At 35.5% G+C, this 20,883-nt stretch overlaps 1 protein-coding gene across 1 annotated transcript in view; it reads right to left on the reverse strand.

The window, feature by feature from the left end:
• Positions 1-20,883, reverse strand: part of GPM6A (glycoprotein M6A) — a 116,780-nt gene that overhangs the window by 15,732 nt on the left and 80,165 nt on the right. The window contains exon 3 of the mRNA XM_057419126.1: positions 8,958-9,114. Coding sequence (XP_057275109.1) covers positions 8,958-9,114 — 157 coding nt within the window. The remainder of the gene's footprint in view (positions 1-8,957; positions 9,115-20,883) is intronic.

The raw sequence follows: 20,883 nt of genomic DNA on the forward strand, positions 1-20,883 counted from the left end.
GAAGCAAAAGTATTTCAGCTTATATAATTTTACACGTAATGCTGCTGGAATACAGATACTAATGGTGTGATCTTACCACTAAATGTGCTATAAATCAAAGAAAATACACACAAAATCTTTTCTGCTTGGTCTAAATTATCATTCTCATCACTAACAATCACTTGTTGGACACGTATTATTTCCAGTACAAAACATGTTCCTTCTATCTCTCTCTCTCTGACATGTTATATTCCCAGGCACAGATCCAAGAGTCTTGTTGAAACATGGATACATTTCATGCTATGCTATTACTGTCATGTGGTTGATTCTTCTTGGCTTACATTCAAATCAACTGCTTCAACACCAAAAGAAAAAAAAAAAAAAAGTCAATGTTGGTCCAAATTTATTTTCACAGTGGGACAGACTTTAAGCATTCATTTTATGGATGTGTTCTGTTTAAGGTCTGCATGATGTCTATTGCTTTGCAACTATTAAGATGCTTATATAAAGCCGGTTTACTTTCTGATTTACTCTGAATTTATTTACTGGTAGCAATGGGGGAGGAGATTTCCACAGCTGCATCAGTAATACAAAAAGAAGATACTTTAACAAACTGATTAATTTTTTGAAACCTTGCTTAGTAAATAAATCCACTAAGAGAGCATATAAAGAAGAAATCCTCATGATGCAAGAGATTTATCTTTTCTGTACTTCCTTATAAAACAATTATACTAATTTTAATTGTTGTTTTTTTTTTTAATTTATGAATCTTCTTTAGTATATTGATGGTTTTGTAGCATTGTGCTGCTTAAAGTTGTTTGCATTACTTATTTTATATGTACTTCAGGCAAGATAATAATTTTTTCATTCCAACAGGCTTCTGATGTCCTGCAGAGAACATTGGATCTTATCTGCTATTTAACAGTGTTGAATTTCCGATTTAATTTTGCAGTCTTCCAGATAGGAATTACTTTTTCTCAAAATGTATATGCTTATATTTTCACATTCTCAAAGTTTTCCTCCTCCTCTTGTTTTTCTTTTTGGTGGTGTTTCTAACACTTTGGGCACTCTTCAAGAAAACTATTGCTTTTGTGTTTAAATGTAGTTACAGATAAATAAACCAGTTTTAAAACTACTTTAGAAAAATAATAATAGTGGAGTAGGGATCTTATTAAATTCTGCTTCTTCATGGGTCCTTCAGGCTGTGTTCATACCACATAACCAATTCAAAGGCATTGAATAAGAAAAAAAAATCTGTTCCATCATGACCCACTCCCTACCAATACAGGCAGGTACCTGTAGAAAATTTTCCAGGTATTTTCTTCCAGGTTGCTGATAAACCTATTTATCAGTCTCTGATACATACTCTAATGGTTTTCAGTGATGCCAAGTTTCTTTACACAGAATAAGATAACATGCAGCTGGGAAAAGACCGCACTATACAGATTGTTTACCTTTTTCACACTGCCAAGACTGCAATTTTTGTTCAGGAAGTTTGCATGGTCTATACTTGGGAACAAGACAGTGAAGCTTAAACTAGAAAGTAAAAATTACACTCTTGCAACTTCTTTAAACAGATGTGTGACAAAGTGAATGCTTGGCTGTCAAAAATAGGAACATGTATTCTTTCCTGATTTGTTCTTAGTGGGGCTTCAGGAGCCTCTGAGAGAATCAAGGGGTACAGATCTTAATTTCCCATTCGCTGTTTTACCAAGAAATGAAAGTTAATAACATGACTTTTAATCAGCCAGGGGATTCTGAAAATGTGACCCTAAACCTTAAAGCTCTTTAGCTGAAAGAAATATTGATAAAAATACTCTGGTTTGCTAAGACTAACCAGGTAATGCAAATGCTAATCATCATATGTAATAAAGGCATACAAGCAACAAGGGGATAAATTTACAAGTTCTCCTCCTTCTTCCTTGGCAAGCAATACCAAAAAAAAAAACCCACTTAGAATGGTTACTATGAATTTATAAGACATCAATAGGAAGATGCAGTTGATCTGAAGGAAAAAAGCTGCATATGGTTTCTGTGGATTTTGGAGATAATAACTTTGAGTGGGAGAATTGAAAAACAAGCAGGCTAGAAACCATTGGGAGTATATAAGGAACGCATCTTTGACCATAAATTTGTGATGACACAGCTGACATTCACAAGTTTGAATAACTACAAAAAGGGTAAGATATCTAGAAGCAGTGAAAAAGAACGAGACAACCAGGGTAGAACAAAGTTCAGGAAAAACTGATCATCTGATGAAGTGTTTCAGTTAAAACTGAGAAGGAGTATCTAAACCAAAGGGAAATAAAGCTATCATTTTGAATAATTTATGATGGTTCATAACAGAAAAGTAAAGCCCATGGAGAAAGCGTAACAGCTCCCAGAGTCGAGCACACCTTGGGAATGTATAACAGGACTTTCTCAGAAAACTGTTCAACTAAAGAAACTACTTATTGACTGAGCTTACATGGCAAAGAAAAATTCTGTCCTCGATGTGAAAGACACACTTACAGCACAATCTGAAGCAAAAAATGTTTTGTCCGGTTTGTCAAGAACAAAATTTCTGTCAGTGGGCAGCCAGACCAAGAGAAGCTACTGGCAAGGCATATCACAATGTCTGGCACACTCTATTAAGGGAAGCAAAGATCCCTGTAGTCAACAAAAAGGCTGTGTATAAAACACAAACTAAGTTATGTGAGAAAAGGAATGATTAGATGAAAGAGTTACTTCATAAGTGTGATATCCCTGAGTGAGAAAAATCTCAGTATAAAATAAAAATAACGTAACAAAGCAACCTGGCCGATTACAGGAATAAGACAGACTGAAAATACAGTCAGCATCTAAAAATATATATATAAAAAAATCTCTGAGCTCAGCGCAGAAGACTTCTTAAAGTATAACAAGTAGAGAAATCAAGAAAAACTAATAACTTGCATTATTCTTTAAGAAACTGTATGTATATTAATAGTGTATTTGGGGGTATTGGCATAAAGATGAGATTCTTTTAACCACTCATCTGAGTTCTGAAGTATTGCTGGTGCTTATCATTCCTACTTCAAGAACAAGAACAGATTACAAGGAATCTAGCCCTCTAAAGAAATTCCAACACTAGTCTAGTATCCAGAGATCTGATGAATCTCAGAAACCTATAAAATTGTTAATAAGTTTTATTTTATTTACTAATTCCAGCAGTGTTTATATAGCAAATGTTATTCACCTAAACTCCAGTTAAAGGGGGAAAGCATCCTACCAAACTTAGGTAGTTGTCTGAAATGCTTAATGAAAAAGATCAACTTGAAAGACTTGAGGGTTATTTTTTTGCAGAAAATAGGACAGTCTTAGAAAAATTCATCTCATCTGAGAAGTCTCTCTAACCCTCTTATCTCTCCTTTAACTACTGAAGGAGCGTAGGCCCTTCTTTTGGCAACCTTAGCAACATTACTAGTTAGGTGAGATACATCTGTGTCACAACACATTCCCTCTGAAACTAACTTCTCCATTAGCTTCTGGGTTATTGTGGCAATAATACACAATTCTGGTTTTTAACTATGCAGTGTGAAAGGTCAGACCACCATATGAATCTCAACTGCCCCGTTTCCCATGTCAGTGCCTGAAACTACTTATGGCATTTGTCGCTTACCATGTATGGGGACAAAAGTTTTGTTAGACTTTCCATATTTCAGATTGTATTAAAGGATTCTAGACTCATAAGTACATCTGATGTCTCAGAGAGAAGGTACTTCTCATATATGAAGAAGCAGTGGTATGAAGCATTCTGCATTCTTCAGATAAAGCAGTATTCAATCAGAAGGAAGGCCTCTCTGTCTGTCAGCTCAGCATTTTGCCACCAGGATATGCAGATACAGTATCTGATTTTCAGAAATGAGAGCTTCATTTCTAGCATTCAGAACTGATGCATCTGTTCTGGGTGGGAAAGACAGCTGAGCCTGCACTGAACTCTGCTCCTTCTGTTACTCAGAGAATCAAATGTCAACATGATGAAGTTTCGCTGCTTCTAGAATAACTGGTCTGGTAACGGCAAAATGAAATGACAATTTCACATCACTTACACAGGTTTTTTTCAAAACATTTGTGAAGCTTCTATAACTTTTCTTGAAAGATAAATTCTGGAAACGTTTTGGAAAGTTCAGGTTTTATTTTAAGCACTCAAGCAGCATGGGTCAAATAGTATATAGTATTGAGATAGCCAAAATAATTTTCAAAGGCAGAAAAATCCCTTACACTCATTGAAATAAAATGTTCCTAAATACTAAATATAATGAAGATATATCAGTCAGTGCAACTTCAAATATAAAACAGACTTCTCTAGAGCCTTAACAAGTTTCTTTTAAAAGGTGATATACAAAGAAATAGAAATACAATTGCCAGGATGAAATCTTTATCCACTGTTTTCTGATCAGATAAAAAGATCTGCTTCCCCATTTCTTAGCATAGAATGAAGAAAAAAGCCTAATCTGTGTTGCTTTCTTCACTTTTTAATTGACTGTAAGCAGGCATTCTAAAATAACGTGTAAATGAGTCTTTCCATGATCACGCTAGCTTAATATAAATGGGAAGGGTATTAAATCACAAATATACAGTGACACAGTTGGCTTCAGGCCCGTCTCCCATTCTTCACTAATCATTCTGCAGCACAATTATATATAGCTGTTTATTTAATTCTCTAAAAGCATGCTCAGACATAGAAAAATGAAGACTAAACCACAGCTTTCCCATCTCAAATGTGACTGGCATTGTTACACTACTTTTATTTTACTTGTCATAGTAAATGAATTCTGAAAACGCTGCCAATGAGGCTCTTCACTGTCACATTTACAGGCCCTCTCTCAGATCTGAGACGACACACTCCACAGCAGCACTGGCATGACTTGGATGCTAACACTCTGAATACTCTTATTAATCAACTATATAATCCCTGGAAATGTTAGGTTGAGCTATTTGTTTTTCCATTACTTCAGGCAAAAATAAAATCCTTTTGCTATGCAGAACTTGAAAGTGAGATATTCACAGTGAAGGAGAGTCAGAAAGGGCACATGAAAAGTTTTGTAGATGTTGGCTTTCAGTTTTCTTAAAAGCCTGCTGTTCAAAAACTATTTTGGTAAAGAAGAAAAAGGATGTTACCCTTCAGATTTCCTGTGAGAAATATAGCTTTTCCATACAAAGATAAAACAAGCTTTACCTCCTTGGAATTTGTTTATTTTTGTCCTCCATTTTCCTAGTAGATTTGGTCACAAGCATAAGAAACATGGTCATTAATATTTTGCATAATAGATTGCAAAATATTGAGAAGTGATTGGTGACAATGGTAAAGCAAAAGGACATAATTTTCAGACTTTAAAATGTTAATTTATTATTTAGAAATACATCAACAAATTTGATGGGAAATCATAGAATCGTAGTCACAACTGGATTTTTAAAAAGGTGGTTTTGATGTGGAGCCATTTTATCATTTTAATTCTTCAAAACAACAAGTATTCTGTGTGCACATTCCTGTGAGCATTAGGGTATTGACAAACTCTTTAGTCTTTGGCAGTTTATATTTTTATATTTATAAAATTACTATCTCAATATTTTATCCAAGGAAGCTTTCTTGCAACATGCAGTATCTGCCAATCCTCTTCAATAACATTAGCTTATTCTGGCAACTGTACGTAATAAAATTTATTACAGCAAATTTGCACAGCAATACACCAGTCTATGCTTGACACACAAGAGTACTGATTAGGTTCGATTTACATCTCCAGTCATCGTTTTGTTGTTTTTAGAACTTATCTCTTCATATCATTGAATGATTTAAGGAACTGAATAAATTACAAGCATATCACTGCCAGAATGAAGTATTTTCTAATTCCAAGTGTTTTTTAAAATGTAATCTGTTATTTGCCCCTTTAGAATTTTAAATACGAGATAATCAAAATAGACCTAGTAAAAAACAGTATCAAGTTTTAATTGACAAAAATGCTGTACATAGTTTTACTCCCTAACCTCTAGAGCACAGAAGCAAAAGCCAGAATAATAACCTAAAATAGCTCCAGCATTTGCATAGCAATCTTACTGATAGCATCATCAGAGTAAGACAAGCAATCAAACTGCAGATTTTATTTTTTTTCTTTTCCAGGGAAAATAAAGAACTTCCAACCACTGCAGGAATAATAACAACAGCGTATTTAATGCAAAATAATTGATGTCTTATTTTAATTGCAGTCATAAACAGCATACAGCTTTAGCCTTAACTACCTAATATATATCAACCCAAGGTTTCTGAAAGTAAAACAAAAACATTACAAATTACTGATGAGGCAAGTAAAATTCTGAAGGAACCAATTTAATGAATCATTAATGATAACAGTGATATTAACTATAGAATAGATGTTTAACTGCTAATTCCTTTAGACATGCGCTACAGAATTAGAGCTTATCCTGTGAGGGAAAAAAACCTGTGAGAGCATCATTGTTCTGCTGCAATACTGAGGACAGTCATTTTGGGAGCTGTGAAGAAAAAATAATGCTCTGAAAAATTTGCTACTCTGCACAGAATATGAGCTAGCTTAGTAGGCTCTCACTGAATATAAATTAGAGACTTCTTTCCAGGAGATAAAAGCAGTGTTGGTATAAGCAATGATTGCTCTTTATTTAAAATGGTCCCAGTCTTTGTATATTTATTTAAAGGTTTTTCTTATTCAGTGTTAAAATCATACCATAACATTGGGCAGGTAAAAAAATAAAAAAAAAAAAGATGAAATAGCAGCTTTACTGTGGAGCATGTTACATCTATGTAGGCATGCCATACATGCCCTATTTTCCAATTTCCAATGTCTAGATTACCTGTGTTCACCTTAACTTAAAACGTCAGGATATCCAAAATAATAGTTTTGATAGTCTTTAATGTGGCTATAAGATATTCTCTATTGCCTATATTAGATCTTAGTGTGTGTTCCAATTTAATAAGCTTTGAGATTTGAACCCTAACCCTCTTCTGGCTATTATTTTATATATCAGTTGTAAATACAGTACAACATTAAGTGTACCTTAACACCCAGATATACTTGTCAATATTTAATCATTTATCTTTCATCAGAAAATATGATTTAAATATGATTTATTGACACTGATGGTGTCTGTAGATTTATCCAACTCCAACAGTTACCAAGTGTCCAGGCCTCTTACCTTAGATGCAGAAGAGTCAAATACCAGCAACGTTGGTTGGTTACCTGATATTGAACGGAGCTCTTAAAATAATCCTAGTTCAAACAGCAATTTCAGTATGACAAACCTCCATTAAAGTCCCAAAACAAACCAGAATTTTTTGAATCTAGGTTTTCCAGGGTCATAAGTGAATGGTCTCTCCAAACCAGTGATAAAATAGGAGCAAATAATGGACTGTTTCCCATTTAAAATCAAAACAAAACCTGATGACAGGTCTCAACTTGTCCCAAATCAGAACAGGCAAGATTTCTTAAAAAAACAGTGAAAATATAAGTAAGAGAAATATTTCTTGGCTAGTAGACCTGAAGGTATAACATGCTTTTAGTCCTGTCCCAAATGGCTTATGTCTCCAAGAGAACGAGGTTTCCCATGTCCTCTACCTGGACTTGGGTAAAGTGTTTGACCCAGTCCCACACGACATCCTTGTCTCTAAATTGGAGAGATCAATTTGATGGATAGACCACTCGGTGGATAATGAACTGGCTGGATGGCCGCACGCAAAAGAGTTGTGGTCAATGGCTCAATGTCCAGCTGGAGACCAGTAACGAGTGGTGTCCCTCAGGGATCTGTGTTGGGACCGGTCTTGTTTAACATCTTTGTCGCTGACATGGACAGTGGGATTGACTGCGCCCTCAGCAAGTTGGCCAATAACACCAAGCTGTGTGGTTCGGTTGATACGCTGGAGGGAAGGAATGCCATCCAGAGGGACCTTGACACGCTTGTGAGGTTGGTTGATGCCAACCTCAAGAAGTTTAACTATGCCAAGTGCAAGGTCCTACACCCGGGTCAGAGCAATCCCAGGCACAGCTACAGGTTGGGCAGAGAAGAGATTCAGAGCAGCCCTGCGGAGAAGGACTTGGGGGTGTTGGTCAATGAGAAAATGAACATGAGCCGGCTTCAGTGTGCGCTTGCAGCTCAGAAAGCCAACTGTATCCTGGGCTGCATCAAAAGGACCGTGACCAGCAGGTTGAAGGAAGTGATCCTGCCCCTCTACTCTGCTGTTGTGAGACCTCACCTGGGGTATTGTGTACAGTTCTGGTGTCCTCAACATAAGAAGGACATGGAACTGTTGGAACAAGTCCAGAGAAGGGCCATGAGGATGATCAGGGGACTGGAGCACCTCCCATATGAAGATAGGCTGAGAAAGTTGGGGCTGTTCAGCCTGGAGAAGAGAAGGCTGCATGGAGACCTCATAGCAGCCTTCCAGTATCTGAAGGGGGCTATAGGGATGCTGGGGCGGGACTCTTCATTAGGGACTGTACTGACAGGACAAGGGGTAACGGGTTAAAACTTAAACAGGGGAAGTTTAGATTGGATATAAGGAGGAAATTCTTTCCTGTGAGGGTGGTGAGGCACTGGAATGGGTTGCCCAGGGAGGTTGTGAATACTCCATCCCTGGCAGTGTTCAAGGCCAGGTTGGACAGAGCCTTGAGCATCATGGTTTAGTGTGAGGTGTCCCTGCCCATGGCATGGGGGTTGAAACTAGATGGTCTTAAGGTCCTTTCCAACCCTAACTATTCTATGATTCTATGATTCGACTAGTGGAATTAACTGTTCCTAAGTAGCAAGAGTTACTTAATGACTAACCAATATAGAGAACATTTCTAACACTCTATTTTCCTTTGTTTTGATTTTTTTCCTAAACAAGAAAAATTAAAGAAATGAAAAAATAAACAACCAAAAAATAAACGTCACAAGGCACGCAAAACAGTGAAATTATCATAAGTACAAAAGTTTTCATAGCCACTTACCCAGGCACTGACACATCTGCCGCAAGTGGTGATTTTGAAATCCCCATAGAGATCCTTGATGGCACCAGTTGTAAAGAATCCCTCCACCATCAGCAAAATGCCATATACAAAGAATGCAGCTGCTACACCGTATATCACATACTTGAAGATGTCAATCCTGTATAGAAACAGCAAAAATTATTGAGCTGCATAAATATTTAAAGATGACTGAAATTTCAGGGTGAGATAATAGGACCAACTGAGCCTCAAAGTTTCTATGCTGGAGACATCTGAAGTGCTGATGTGCTATAATGATTTCTGAAGCTGAGGACAAGAGTGAACTCTGGAATAAAATAGCATTGATACAGGAAACAATGGGTCATTTAATTTAATGATATGTAAAAATGGATCTGTGTAGGTAAGACAGCATAATTTTTCAGAATAAGTAAAATTCAGTTAATTTTTATTTTATTTGCTCTCTAAAGTTGCAAAGAAAAAAAAAAGGGAAACAATCATCTGATACATCTCCTGAGTAACACGATGTAGGCAGCACTGCATCCAGCACATCATTTCCTGTTATAGAAAAGATATTTTGTCACAAACTTCAATAAACCTTTCTACATACACAAGTAGTTATCAAGCTGCAATGCCAGTCTTCTCCTCATCATTATTTTTCCACTTATATTCCAATGAAAAAAAGTGTCTGACGCAGGATAATAGTCATCAAGAGATATCCCTAACTTTAAACCAGAAACATGTTATTCCAAAAGTCATAAGGTCAGATCATGTGGCATTATTTTATAATCAAACTTCAAAAGCATCATTTCACAGACCCAAAGCTCAAGAAATAGAAGGATGACTTACAGTGCAACATGTGGAGCCCTACAAGGTTCCACTTATTACATAGAAGATTAACTGGGATATGTGGCTGTCCTGTGTGGCTACGTGGCCTATGTCGACTGTCCAGAAGCCCAATAGTGGCGTAAGGAGTGTCTGCCCCCCAGATGTTATCTCATAACCAGGGTTTATGAAAAGACATTTGAAAGAACCTCTCTGCTCTAAATGTTTTGTCTAAACATAGAAACATTCCTAGTGAACATTGCCTGGGGTCAGCAGGTTTCAATGTTTCTTTCTTGGATTTCCCTTAAAAACTAGCCACAATAAACTTCGAGTTTATCAATATGGCACTGCAGAAGTCATGCAGCTCCTTAGAAAATGGTAAATAATTTGCAGGTCTAAGATGTTAGTAAGTTCCAGTCACACTGTTCAGGTCAAGACAGCGACAGCTCCTAACAACGTAGGACAAAAACATAAGCCAGAGACCCATTAGTATCTACAAGAAGAATTTTGACATGCACCAAACAACTACCCAAACTGGATATTATTCAAGAAAAAAAAATTGTTATGAAAAGAAATATCTAATGATAATATTTATTTAGCATTACCTTTTTCATCACCACCCAAAAGGCAGCTCTCAATACATTTTATATATACAATCCAGTAACAAAGCTCAAAACCCCACTAAAATATCTTTGAGTTTGGATGGTTTTCAAGCATTTCAGATTAGAATTTACAGCTGATATTTCAGATGTATGACAGTGTCTACATCTTAACTGAATGTATTTTAAGATTCCTTTAGTCTCTTAAAAACACAGTTAAACTTATGACCTGATTGGGAGTGGAAGAATCATTATAAAGTAATGCTTTGGGCACCTATTGTATCATTATTTTTTTCACAAGGGTGTAACTGAATAGTTCTGGGAATGAGACAGGATATAATTTTTCACAGCATTCCATTGACAAAGTCCTCTCAGCTTTTCCCTACATCACTTTTTATTTCATATTCAAGTGAAAATGAGGGTAAGTTGGTATCTGTGTAGAATAGATGCGTGAATATTCAAAGTGATGAAGCAAATTTAACACTGTAGCAATACTAGATGATGCAAAGATGATATTTATTTTAATGCATAAGACTGCTGATTACATTTTAAAAATCCTATTTCTCTAATTTTATAGTAATTCAGCCAGTGTAACACTGTTTTAATAGGAAAATGGTGGTCTGAGCCTATCTTGTAGTTACTGAAGAAAAAATAAATTTACAATAAACAGTCAGCAACTTTGTGACTATTCCATAAGATCTCTTCCAATTCCTACATTATATATCTTATAAAATTGTGACCTTCACCAGCACTGAAGGGTGGGGGTTCTGCCAGCAGCAGCTTCTCACAGACCTCTGTGTGCTCAGTGCTGTAGAAATTGCAAGCTATCATTGCCCTAAAGAGATTAAGACTTTGGGAAAATCCAGAGACTATTTCAGCCCTTGCAACAGCCCTTTAAACCATCTGTCCTGAGCCTCCCACTGAGCTGCTTGTATCAAAAAGTGTACTGAAAGATGTCTGCTTTTTCTTCCGCCTTATGTGTAACCAAAGGCATACCTTTTCCTTAAACCTTCCTTTCAAAAAGAAAAATATATATAGCTACACACTCGTCAAATATAGAAATCATTTTCTTCTTCACACACACTCTACAGAGAAAAGTGGTAAAATCTCTGCTGATCAGACTACATGAGATGAAATAGTCAGACTTACTCCAAGGAGAAATAATATTGTATAATGCAAAGAGTAAAAATAAAAATTGTGAAACATCATTCAACTGCCTCTTTACAAGTCAGATAGAATTTTATTGAAATATAACTACTTTTAGTGTGTGCTAAACAACATTACTACTACAATAACAGTACTACAACAGTAATATTTTTATATATGTATATAGTTTTGAAGATAGCGGTGGTATAAAATTATTCTGCAGCATCTCATAAATTTCACATAACCTTTGACTTTCCAATAAAATTATAACAAATTATAGGTCTTGTAAATTGGAAATTGCCTTTCTTTAAAATAAGGTTTGATTCCTCCTGGATGAACCCAGGGCAATTAATTGCCATCTGTGTTTCAGCAAATTCTCAAATGCTGCAGACAATGTATGAGAACATGAGACTGAAGGGAAAGACAGAAGGGATGATGAACATGAGCCAATAGATGAGATGGGTAAGGACAAAGAAAAAGGACAAGCAAGGCTTACACATGTGTAGGCTGGAATGGAAGGAAAAGGGTGGGCAAGAAGCAAAGGAAAAAGAGACAAAATTATAAAGATAAATTTTGTACTGTTGACAGGATTGGAAAGAGATCTAGTAGATGAAGATTAAAGTTACACTAAATGAGAAGAACAAAAAGAAATCTTGAATGCTTATTCAGTAAATGTAGTACTCCTATTAATATTATATGATACATACAATGATATAATTAAAGCCATGGAACATTTCTATTAAAAGGCAATCAATGAAGGTTGTGAAGATCTCAACAAATTTGCGTTGATCATGCAATTTTCACATAAATTGCTGAGTAGCATAAGCTGAATGATTATCTAATTCCCAATTTAATTGGGAAAATCACATCTTGAAATTAGTAAAACACTTTTTTCTTTTTTTTTTAATAGAATAATCTCAAACATAATTTCCATACTGTCTTAATCTTGTAGATGCTCCCCGGGTTCCAGATTTACTTTTTCTCACTACACTGTGTTCAGAAATGTTAGAAAAATAAACATCACTGTTTTCAATTTGCGACTTAAATCAAGCTGATCTTTCAATTTTTAGTCTTTTTCTGCTGCTGCGTCTTTAATTATTCCATATTAAGCAGACTTCCTAATTCATTCATCAGAATCTGGATTCTATCCAACAAGATGAATATTAAAATAGCCCTAAAGAAAACACTTCTACTGGCAGAAGTTACTGATGGAAGCTGTCAATGCTAGCATCTCAATGAACAGGTTGTAGTTGAGCACTGAGTAGACCATTCCAGCAGAGACAGCTTAGAGGTGAATAAAAACATTCTCAGTGAGTCAGGTCGATGTTGCAGACTTCCTACTGTGTATTTTATTAGGTTAAATGGTTTAGTGTGAGGTGTCCCTTCCCATGGCAGGGGGGTGGAACTAGATGATCTTAAGGTCCTTTCCAACCCTAACTATTCTATGGTTCTATGATTCTATGATTTTCACTGTGCTTTGGCAAATGCAAGGATTAAAAAGTAAAATAAATCAGAAAGCAATAAGATTAATTGCGGAATGATCAGGTCGATATGTAGCAGGCTTTTGTCAAAAATGTGTTATAACAAATTAAGTTATTTTGCTGTTATTGAGACTCCTTCAACCATCTGAGATCATAATTATTACAGCCTGTTTTGAAATTATTTCAATATTCATAATTAGTTCCTGTTAACTGCATCTAGAAGTAATAATGTTTTAGTCTTGTGGAAAAAATAACTTCACTGGAATAAATCTTTACTGTTCCAGCATAATAAATGGATCTACTACCCCAACATAGAAGCCAAGAAGAACTGTTAACATTGGCCCATTATATTCTACTGTGTCCTAAAAGGACATGCAAACTGTAAGAACCTTGAAGCATTACACTAATCAATCTAATCATGGTACACTTTCTACCCTGAAGTTTGAAGGTTGGTACTCAGATAATATACAATGACATATTTTTTGATCAAAACTACTTGATATTTCTCTGGAGCAACCTACATACTAGCTAGGGATATTTTTAATTTGGTTAACATAAGAATGCATTGCAGACCTTTGTTGGCAGTTAACAGCAAGAAAACACACCACATTAGTTTGCCTTGTGACAGGTGATTCCCATGCTGTCCAGAAAACCTTTTTATACAATTAGAGTATGCGTAGGCTTCAGCCTGAACAAGTAATATAATCCTAATTTTACAGAGACTTTGTTTGGCCTAGCCAGAGTAATACTTATTACTGCGGAACTAGTTTTCCAGCATTTATAATCCTGCCTCACATTTATTTTCCTAAATTTATAACTTCTCCAATATAGACATAGACATTCAGAAACTACAGTTGCTGAATAGCAGATAATTGCCAGTAAGTGTACCTACACTCTCTGGACGCAAGTAGATTTAGGCAATTATATATATTTTCAAACAAAAAAAAAAAACACAAAACCCAAACAAAAAATCACACATAAAATAAGGAAAATAAAATACTAATCTATCAAAGTGCTAAAAAAAGTTTGTGATATTATCATAGTACAATTCCTAATTAAGAATTGCCTTTTTTTACAGCTGGCATAGACAATTTAGAAACATGACAATTTCACATAATTACTACCATTGGGGTAGATCAGTTTTTTCCAGTTTGGGAGGTTTGTTTTTGTTGGGTTTTATTATTTCTTTAAATAATGCTGTTCACATCTAGAGTGCACAATAATCTCTGTTACTCTGTAAAACAGCAGTGCTGGCCTTCATGCTGATCCTCTTGCCCCCTGAAGGACTGATCCTGAGAGGCTGCTAAGAGGCTGAGATAGCAGCCTGCTCCCTCAAGCTATCTCAACCTTGTAGAAGCAGTTCTGCAAGTATGTCTTTTGAGGAGAGACAGGATATAAGGGGACGTTTGCAAATAAGAAGGTTTGTTTAGGATACGCAGAACCCATGCCCCATGGAAGCATTTAGCAACAAACCACATAGGAACAATTTCTTGGTGTAAGTTCATGACACATCCACTTAAACAGCTTGAGCAAAGATGGTAGTTGGTACCATGAAGCATAGAGGAATTGTTAACAAAGGGAGGAGACAGGCAAGGACAAACCTTAGAAGGCAAACACACAGCCAGCAAGGAGAAAGAAGGATTTATTAATAATTGCCTGCTACTTGCAAAGTAAGTCCAAAAAAACTCTAGGTAACAACATAAAGGAGGTAAAACAAACTGAAATATCCTCACTATGGAGAAAGGGGAAATGAAACCAATAACAAAATGTAAGCATTCTGTCCATGAGGGATTTCTCTGAGATTAAGTTAATACAGAGTCTAAACTTCTGAATTTCAGGTGGAGAGGAAAACAAAACTGAAGTACAGAATGCTCAATTAAAGTTTGTCAGGAAATGCTAACAGGAGAAACAACTAACAGTAGACAAAGGATAAGAGCAACAAAGACCTAAAAGTAGAAATAAAACATTATAAAAAGGAAACAGAAACTTCTCATTCTGTATTTCTGAAAGAAATTTTGTATGTAATGGTATGTATAATTCATTCAAAACTAAAGCCAGATTAGGATAGTATAAATAAAAGATTATCATACTAAAATATGGAAAATACACTCACATTCTGCAAGGGCCAGATTTAGCTATTCTATTCAAAACAGAATATGATATCATTGATTTTAACATTGATTTGTGATGTACAACTCTCTACAGGCAAGCAGAATACAACCCTAAATCATCATTCTGTAAAAGTTTGATGGTTGCTTCCTTCCTAGGAATGGGACAGTTGAACCAAGATGCCGTGGAGCAGCTCTAAAAGCAGTAAAGAATTAACAAGCTAAAGGAAAAGCAGCAATACCAGTGTAAATGACATTTTTGCCTGATGAATCTTGTTACTTTCTTGGAACAGGAAAGGATCCAGTTTAAGAATTTAAATAATCATGAAAAATTTTAGTCCAAACCACAAAATTCTGACTATGACATATGGAGGAGGCTCTTCTCAAAGTTATTTCTGAAAACCCAGGTTTGTTCTGTCTGTTCACCTCTAGCAAGACTTTCTTAGAAACATTTTTAAAGATGCTAATTACAGAAGAAATATGGAGCCCTCTTTGCCTGAAGAAGGACAAAAAAGATTTAAATTAGTGCACAGTAATATGCAGATTTATGGCAGAATTACATGATGTTGTACACTATAGGTACTCAATTCCCAGGCACCTTCCTGCAGCAGCAGTGTAAAAAGATGTGGCAAAAGCATATCACAAGTTTTCTGAGTATTTTGTTATAACTAATGTAAACTTGAAGTCATACTCGGTACGTACTGATAGCTTCAGATTAAGAACTTTATGTTAAAACTCCAGATTGTGATGGTAATACTTAATTTTACCAATTTCAGATCTCCTGTGGAAAGGCCAGTTATTTTAGTTTTGCATGGCTCATGAAGCAAGACTTAGCAAAATGTATAATTCATAGGAATTTATGCTTTCTATTTTACATGTTTATAAAGTAAACTAAGTCTAAAAGGAAATTAAGGCATCTAAAAGAGAAGATATTTTCTATGAAGATGACCCACCTGCTGAGAAAGACCTATTGCAAATGCTTTGAGTCACAGGCACACAGTGGTTATAGCCAATCTAAAATTCCAGCCAACCAAGAAAGAGAGCTGCTTAAGACAGTATTAAATTATACAGCTGTTTGGCTAAAAGCAGTGGATTGTATTTGCACAGATGAAGGGAAGAAGGTCAAATACGTCTTTATATAATATTATTCTGCTGTTATTGAAATGCTCTCCTATGAATTTCCTTCTTCAATCATTTAATAAAATTAGGATTACACTTTTGCAGGTATGTCCCACATCCTAAATTTTACTTACATAATTTCTTGCTGGTTTTACTTTTAACAGAACACAGAACACCAGGCTACATACTACAGCTGAGTAGGCAGTAAATGTGACTTTTCAGCACTGTATCATCTTGAAAAGGTCATATTCTCAGGTACTGGCATTTTTTTCCAGATTTAATGCATCTAACAACTGATACAAGATCTAAAATGCCATGTTCTGAATTGAATCTTTAATATGCTGCATTTGTCCATTGATACTTTTTGCGTGTGACTGAACCATTCCCATGAACTAGAAACTATTCTCCTTAAGTAAACTGCATTTTTTTGTATATAAAAAATGCATCCTTTGATGACATTGTACTCTCTCTGGTTGTTCCTGTCAAATTATTATACATGAACAAGACATATGGGCCAAAGTTAGGCCTTCCTTGAAGAGATAACTTCATTCTTCTACACATAATCAGAATCCAGGTACAAGAACTCAGAGTGCTACTAGTGGGAACTCTCATTAGTCAAGTTACAAGTCTTTTTGTCATTAAGCTCAGTGAATAAACCTTTAACTTCACAGCAGTAGAGATTGTGGGTGAATCACCATTAGCACTTTGGCTCAAGAATATACTATGGGGGAGGGGGTTAAGTAAGTCTTGCAGCTGTCCCTGATTATTGAAATATGGTTTGCATCATGTTTTTCAGAGAGCACAACATGAATTCCTTTCCATGTAAAGCTAAATGGTAAGTATGCTTCAGGAGTGCTCCTACTGCACTCAGGCCGCTCATGAATATTCAGTCTATTTTATCAGCCAAGACTGAGCTCAGAATAAGCCCCTGAAATACATACTGTATGAACAGCAAGTTATTAGAACCAAGTATTTAGGTCTACCAATAGTTTCTATCGTGTTAACACTGCTTTCTAATATATATGTAGCCATATGAATTCTCCACTTAACTTTGGAGCACATCTTTAGAGATTACATCTTCAAAATACCAAAAAGCGAGATGCTGCATAGTCATCAAAAGAGGGTTTGAGTACCACAATTCTCAGCCCACTGTTGTCCATTTTTCATAGTGCAAGATTGTCTGCCTGTGCAGCAAATACAGTAGGCACACAGTATTACATATCGAGTAGGATTTCTACAATACTTCAGTGAAATGAGATTAATTAAAAATTATTTGCTGTCACAGAAGAAACTACACTTCACATGCATTAATAAAGTAATATTCAGGGATTTTAAGAATAGTTTCCAAGTATTGCATTTGCAAAATACTTGGTAATAAAGAATCTTTGCTGATATTTGCAACTTTTTTTCAGATAATTTAGAGATATTGAGTTGACCTAATGGAACAATAAAATCTATTATCTAAAACCAAACATACTTCTAAGAAGGCATACCTATTTTTTATATAAAACTAATTTTATAAGAACCTTTTAATGCTAATTTTACACATGTGAAGCTAGAAACTTCAGATCATACTCCCTACATAATATATTTTTATATACAGGAAAAGTAAGCTACCGTTTAAAAAACTGCTTGGATACTATTACATATTGAGAAATGTGAAAATAATCCCTACCAAAAGGGAGTATACACGTCCAAAAAAAAACCAATATGCATCTCAGATAAATAACGGTACATTCATCCTACTAGTTTGGCAACGCTCCAATACATATCCACTTCTTTCCTGTCTCTTCCTCTTCATAGGCTCAGATGACTGAATTGGTGCCCAGATGGATACTCTTACAGAACCAGAAAGGTCATCTATAGGGACTCTTTTGGGTGGTTGCTGTTTCCAAACATACTATGACATGGCCACGCGTAAACCAGTGATTGCTTGTCCTGATACAGATCCTTAGATGTTTTCCTTCCCATAATACAAATAGTGTTTAAAACATAATTTATGTTCAAGTACAGAACACTTAACTTTTGTAATAGAATGACATGTATAGGGAAAAACAGATCACTACTATTGTGTACTAAGTAGATGACTAAACCAGAACCACCACATGGTCTAATGCAAATGCATTATAAATCTCATACTTCATATCAGCTAACCTTTATTACAGGTCTCAGTATTCCATTAATATTAGTATAATAATGTTGACAACAACAATATTTTCAGTGGTACAAATATTTAACTTGTGATGATTGCAAAGCCAATGAAATGAAAGAACAGCAGAAGATCAGAATATCATCCGTCTATCTACCTCTCAAAACACTGGTTTCAAAAACTAAGAGGGGGCATATAAAAGCTTCTACATATGCTCTTTTGTTTTTTCCTTCAAAAGAAAACAGTTTCACATCCATATGTATATTATCAAATAATATCCTTTTCATAAGCAATGACTATTCACTGATAGAAAGGTTACCAGCAAGCATCAAACTTGGACACAACAGCACCTGAAACAGAGGCTTTCATATTTTGAAAGGAAAGAAACTTTCAGCTGTAAGAGCATGCTTTCATTAGTGTCTGTGGCACTTCCAGTAGAGAAGATAGTAACAACAGGTTTATAGACTGTAACTTCATTTTGTTTACTATTTGGTTTCACACCTTTAAAGGGAAGCAAATAACAACCTGAATTATCTCTGAAGTAGGAAAATGTTAATGTTTCTATCAGGAAGATTTCTTTATTTTGCACTCTAAGAGCGTGATTCCCTTGTTTCATGGCCTATATATCACAAACGTGACAGATGGCACTATCTGGCCTTGCATACTAAAAAGAAAGAACTGTGAAAAGATGCTGTTGGGAAATAACACCAAACATACCTTGTGCTGCTGATTTCTTACAAGATATCTTCTGGAATTTGTTCAAAACACCAGAAAAATATAAAAATCCAGATTGTAAAATACACATTTGATAATCATACATCTATTCCTGTTGACTTCGGAATCTTGTCAAAATCAGTGATTAAGGGAATATAGTTATACCCAGTACTTTGCAGATATACACTACAATTTATCAAGTTATTAGAAGAATGACTGTATATCACATCCTCCTTAAGCATATTACTCAGTTTCAGTGGTCTACAGAGCTGTTAAACTGACAAAGCAGGCAACATAAACCTTTTACCTCTTACATTTAAAATATCATAAAGGCAGTTTTTAGAATAATTTAAACCACCATATTTATTTTCTTAGGATCTCTTTGAATCACAAGGAACTAAAATAAGTACTCTACACATACTGAAGTAATCCACATCCCAAACAACAGCTTATAACAGCAATTTCCATTTCAATATGTATAGTTTTAAGTAGGGACTGCACTGTTTGTTTCTACTTATTTTTTCATTCTGCTTTTTTAACCTTTCAAAGCAATACAATTACCACAAAGCTTTTGTACCACTAACTGTTAATTACTAGTTGTGACAAAATATGAAATATTTCTTGTCCTACAAAATTATTTTTAAAAGCAGAGTAACATATACTTAAACAGGTAGAAAATTAACTGCAAGTTTCTCGAGAATTATACAGTTTACCCAGTTAAAAGCAATGGCTCATCTCCTTCTAGTCAAAATACTTCCTCCTCCTCTTTCCTTTAAGACATAACTTTAGAGACATATTTCACAACTGAATAAACTAAAATTTTTATTCTATTACGTCTGCCAAGTAAAGAACTGGGTTTAGTATAACTTTAAGTAATCAGAAACCCCAAATCTGTCATAAAGCTACCAGTTAAGCTTTACAATTAAATGCCAAAAAAAAAAAAAAAAAAAAAAAAAAAAAAAACAGACCAAAAAAGCACAGTTTTTTACAGTTCCTTAGTTATTTCCAATGAATTGGAAGCATTTGATTTCACACCCAGTTTTATATGCATTTGAACTATGTCTCCAGATTGATATTTTCATTTAAGCATTTGACAGAGGGAAGCTGGAAAACTTGCTATGAAGAGAAAGCATCGATTTGCGGCTGTTCTGCACTAATGGCTTCCCAGGGACCAATAAAATAAGTTAGAGCTAATAAAATGATGGATTTTTCACTCAGGTTAACAATGAACCTTAGCCACCAAGTCAAGTCAGACCCATTATTCCAAATGCTACGCCAAAAAGGCAATTCAGAAGTCACATACTTCCTATCTACCCCATATATTATTATACAAGAACATCTAAATTCCTCAGTCCTAAGAAGAAATCTGGATATGACATGGCAGTGACATCCTTACTTGGTACATTGTCCCCTCTACTGATTCCTCAGACAATACAGCTAAACATTCACAGAGGAGCTGTCCTGGGTTCAGCAGTAGCAGTCATGTTTCTCCTTCTTAGCAGCTGGTACAGTGCTGTGTTTTTGACTTTAGCTTGACAACAGTGCTGATAACATCAATGTTTTCAGTTGTTGCTAAGCAATGCTTACTCTGATCAACTACTTTTCAGTCTCATGCTCTTCCAGGGAGGAGGGGAAGCTGGTAAGAAGCAGAGACAGGACACCTGACCCAAACTAGCCAAAGAGGTATTCCATACCACAGCACATCATGCCCAGTATATAAACTGGGGGGAGGTATCCGGAAGGGCTACATCACTGCTTGGGTCAGGCTGGGTATTGGTCAGAAGGCAGCGA

Source organism: Pezoporus wallicus, unplaced genomic scaffold (assembly GCF_028554395.1).
Source record: "Pezoporus wallicus isolate ANWC-B61680 ecotype Strahan unplaced genomic scaffold, APGP_CSIRO_Pwel_v1 contig_2384, whole genome shotgun sequence".
Lineage (NCBI taxonomy): Eukaryota > Metazoa > Chordata > Aves > Psittaciformes > Psittacidae > Pezoporus > Pezoporus wallicus.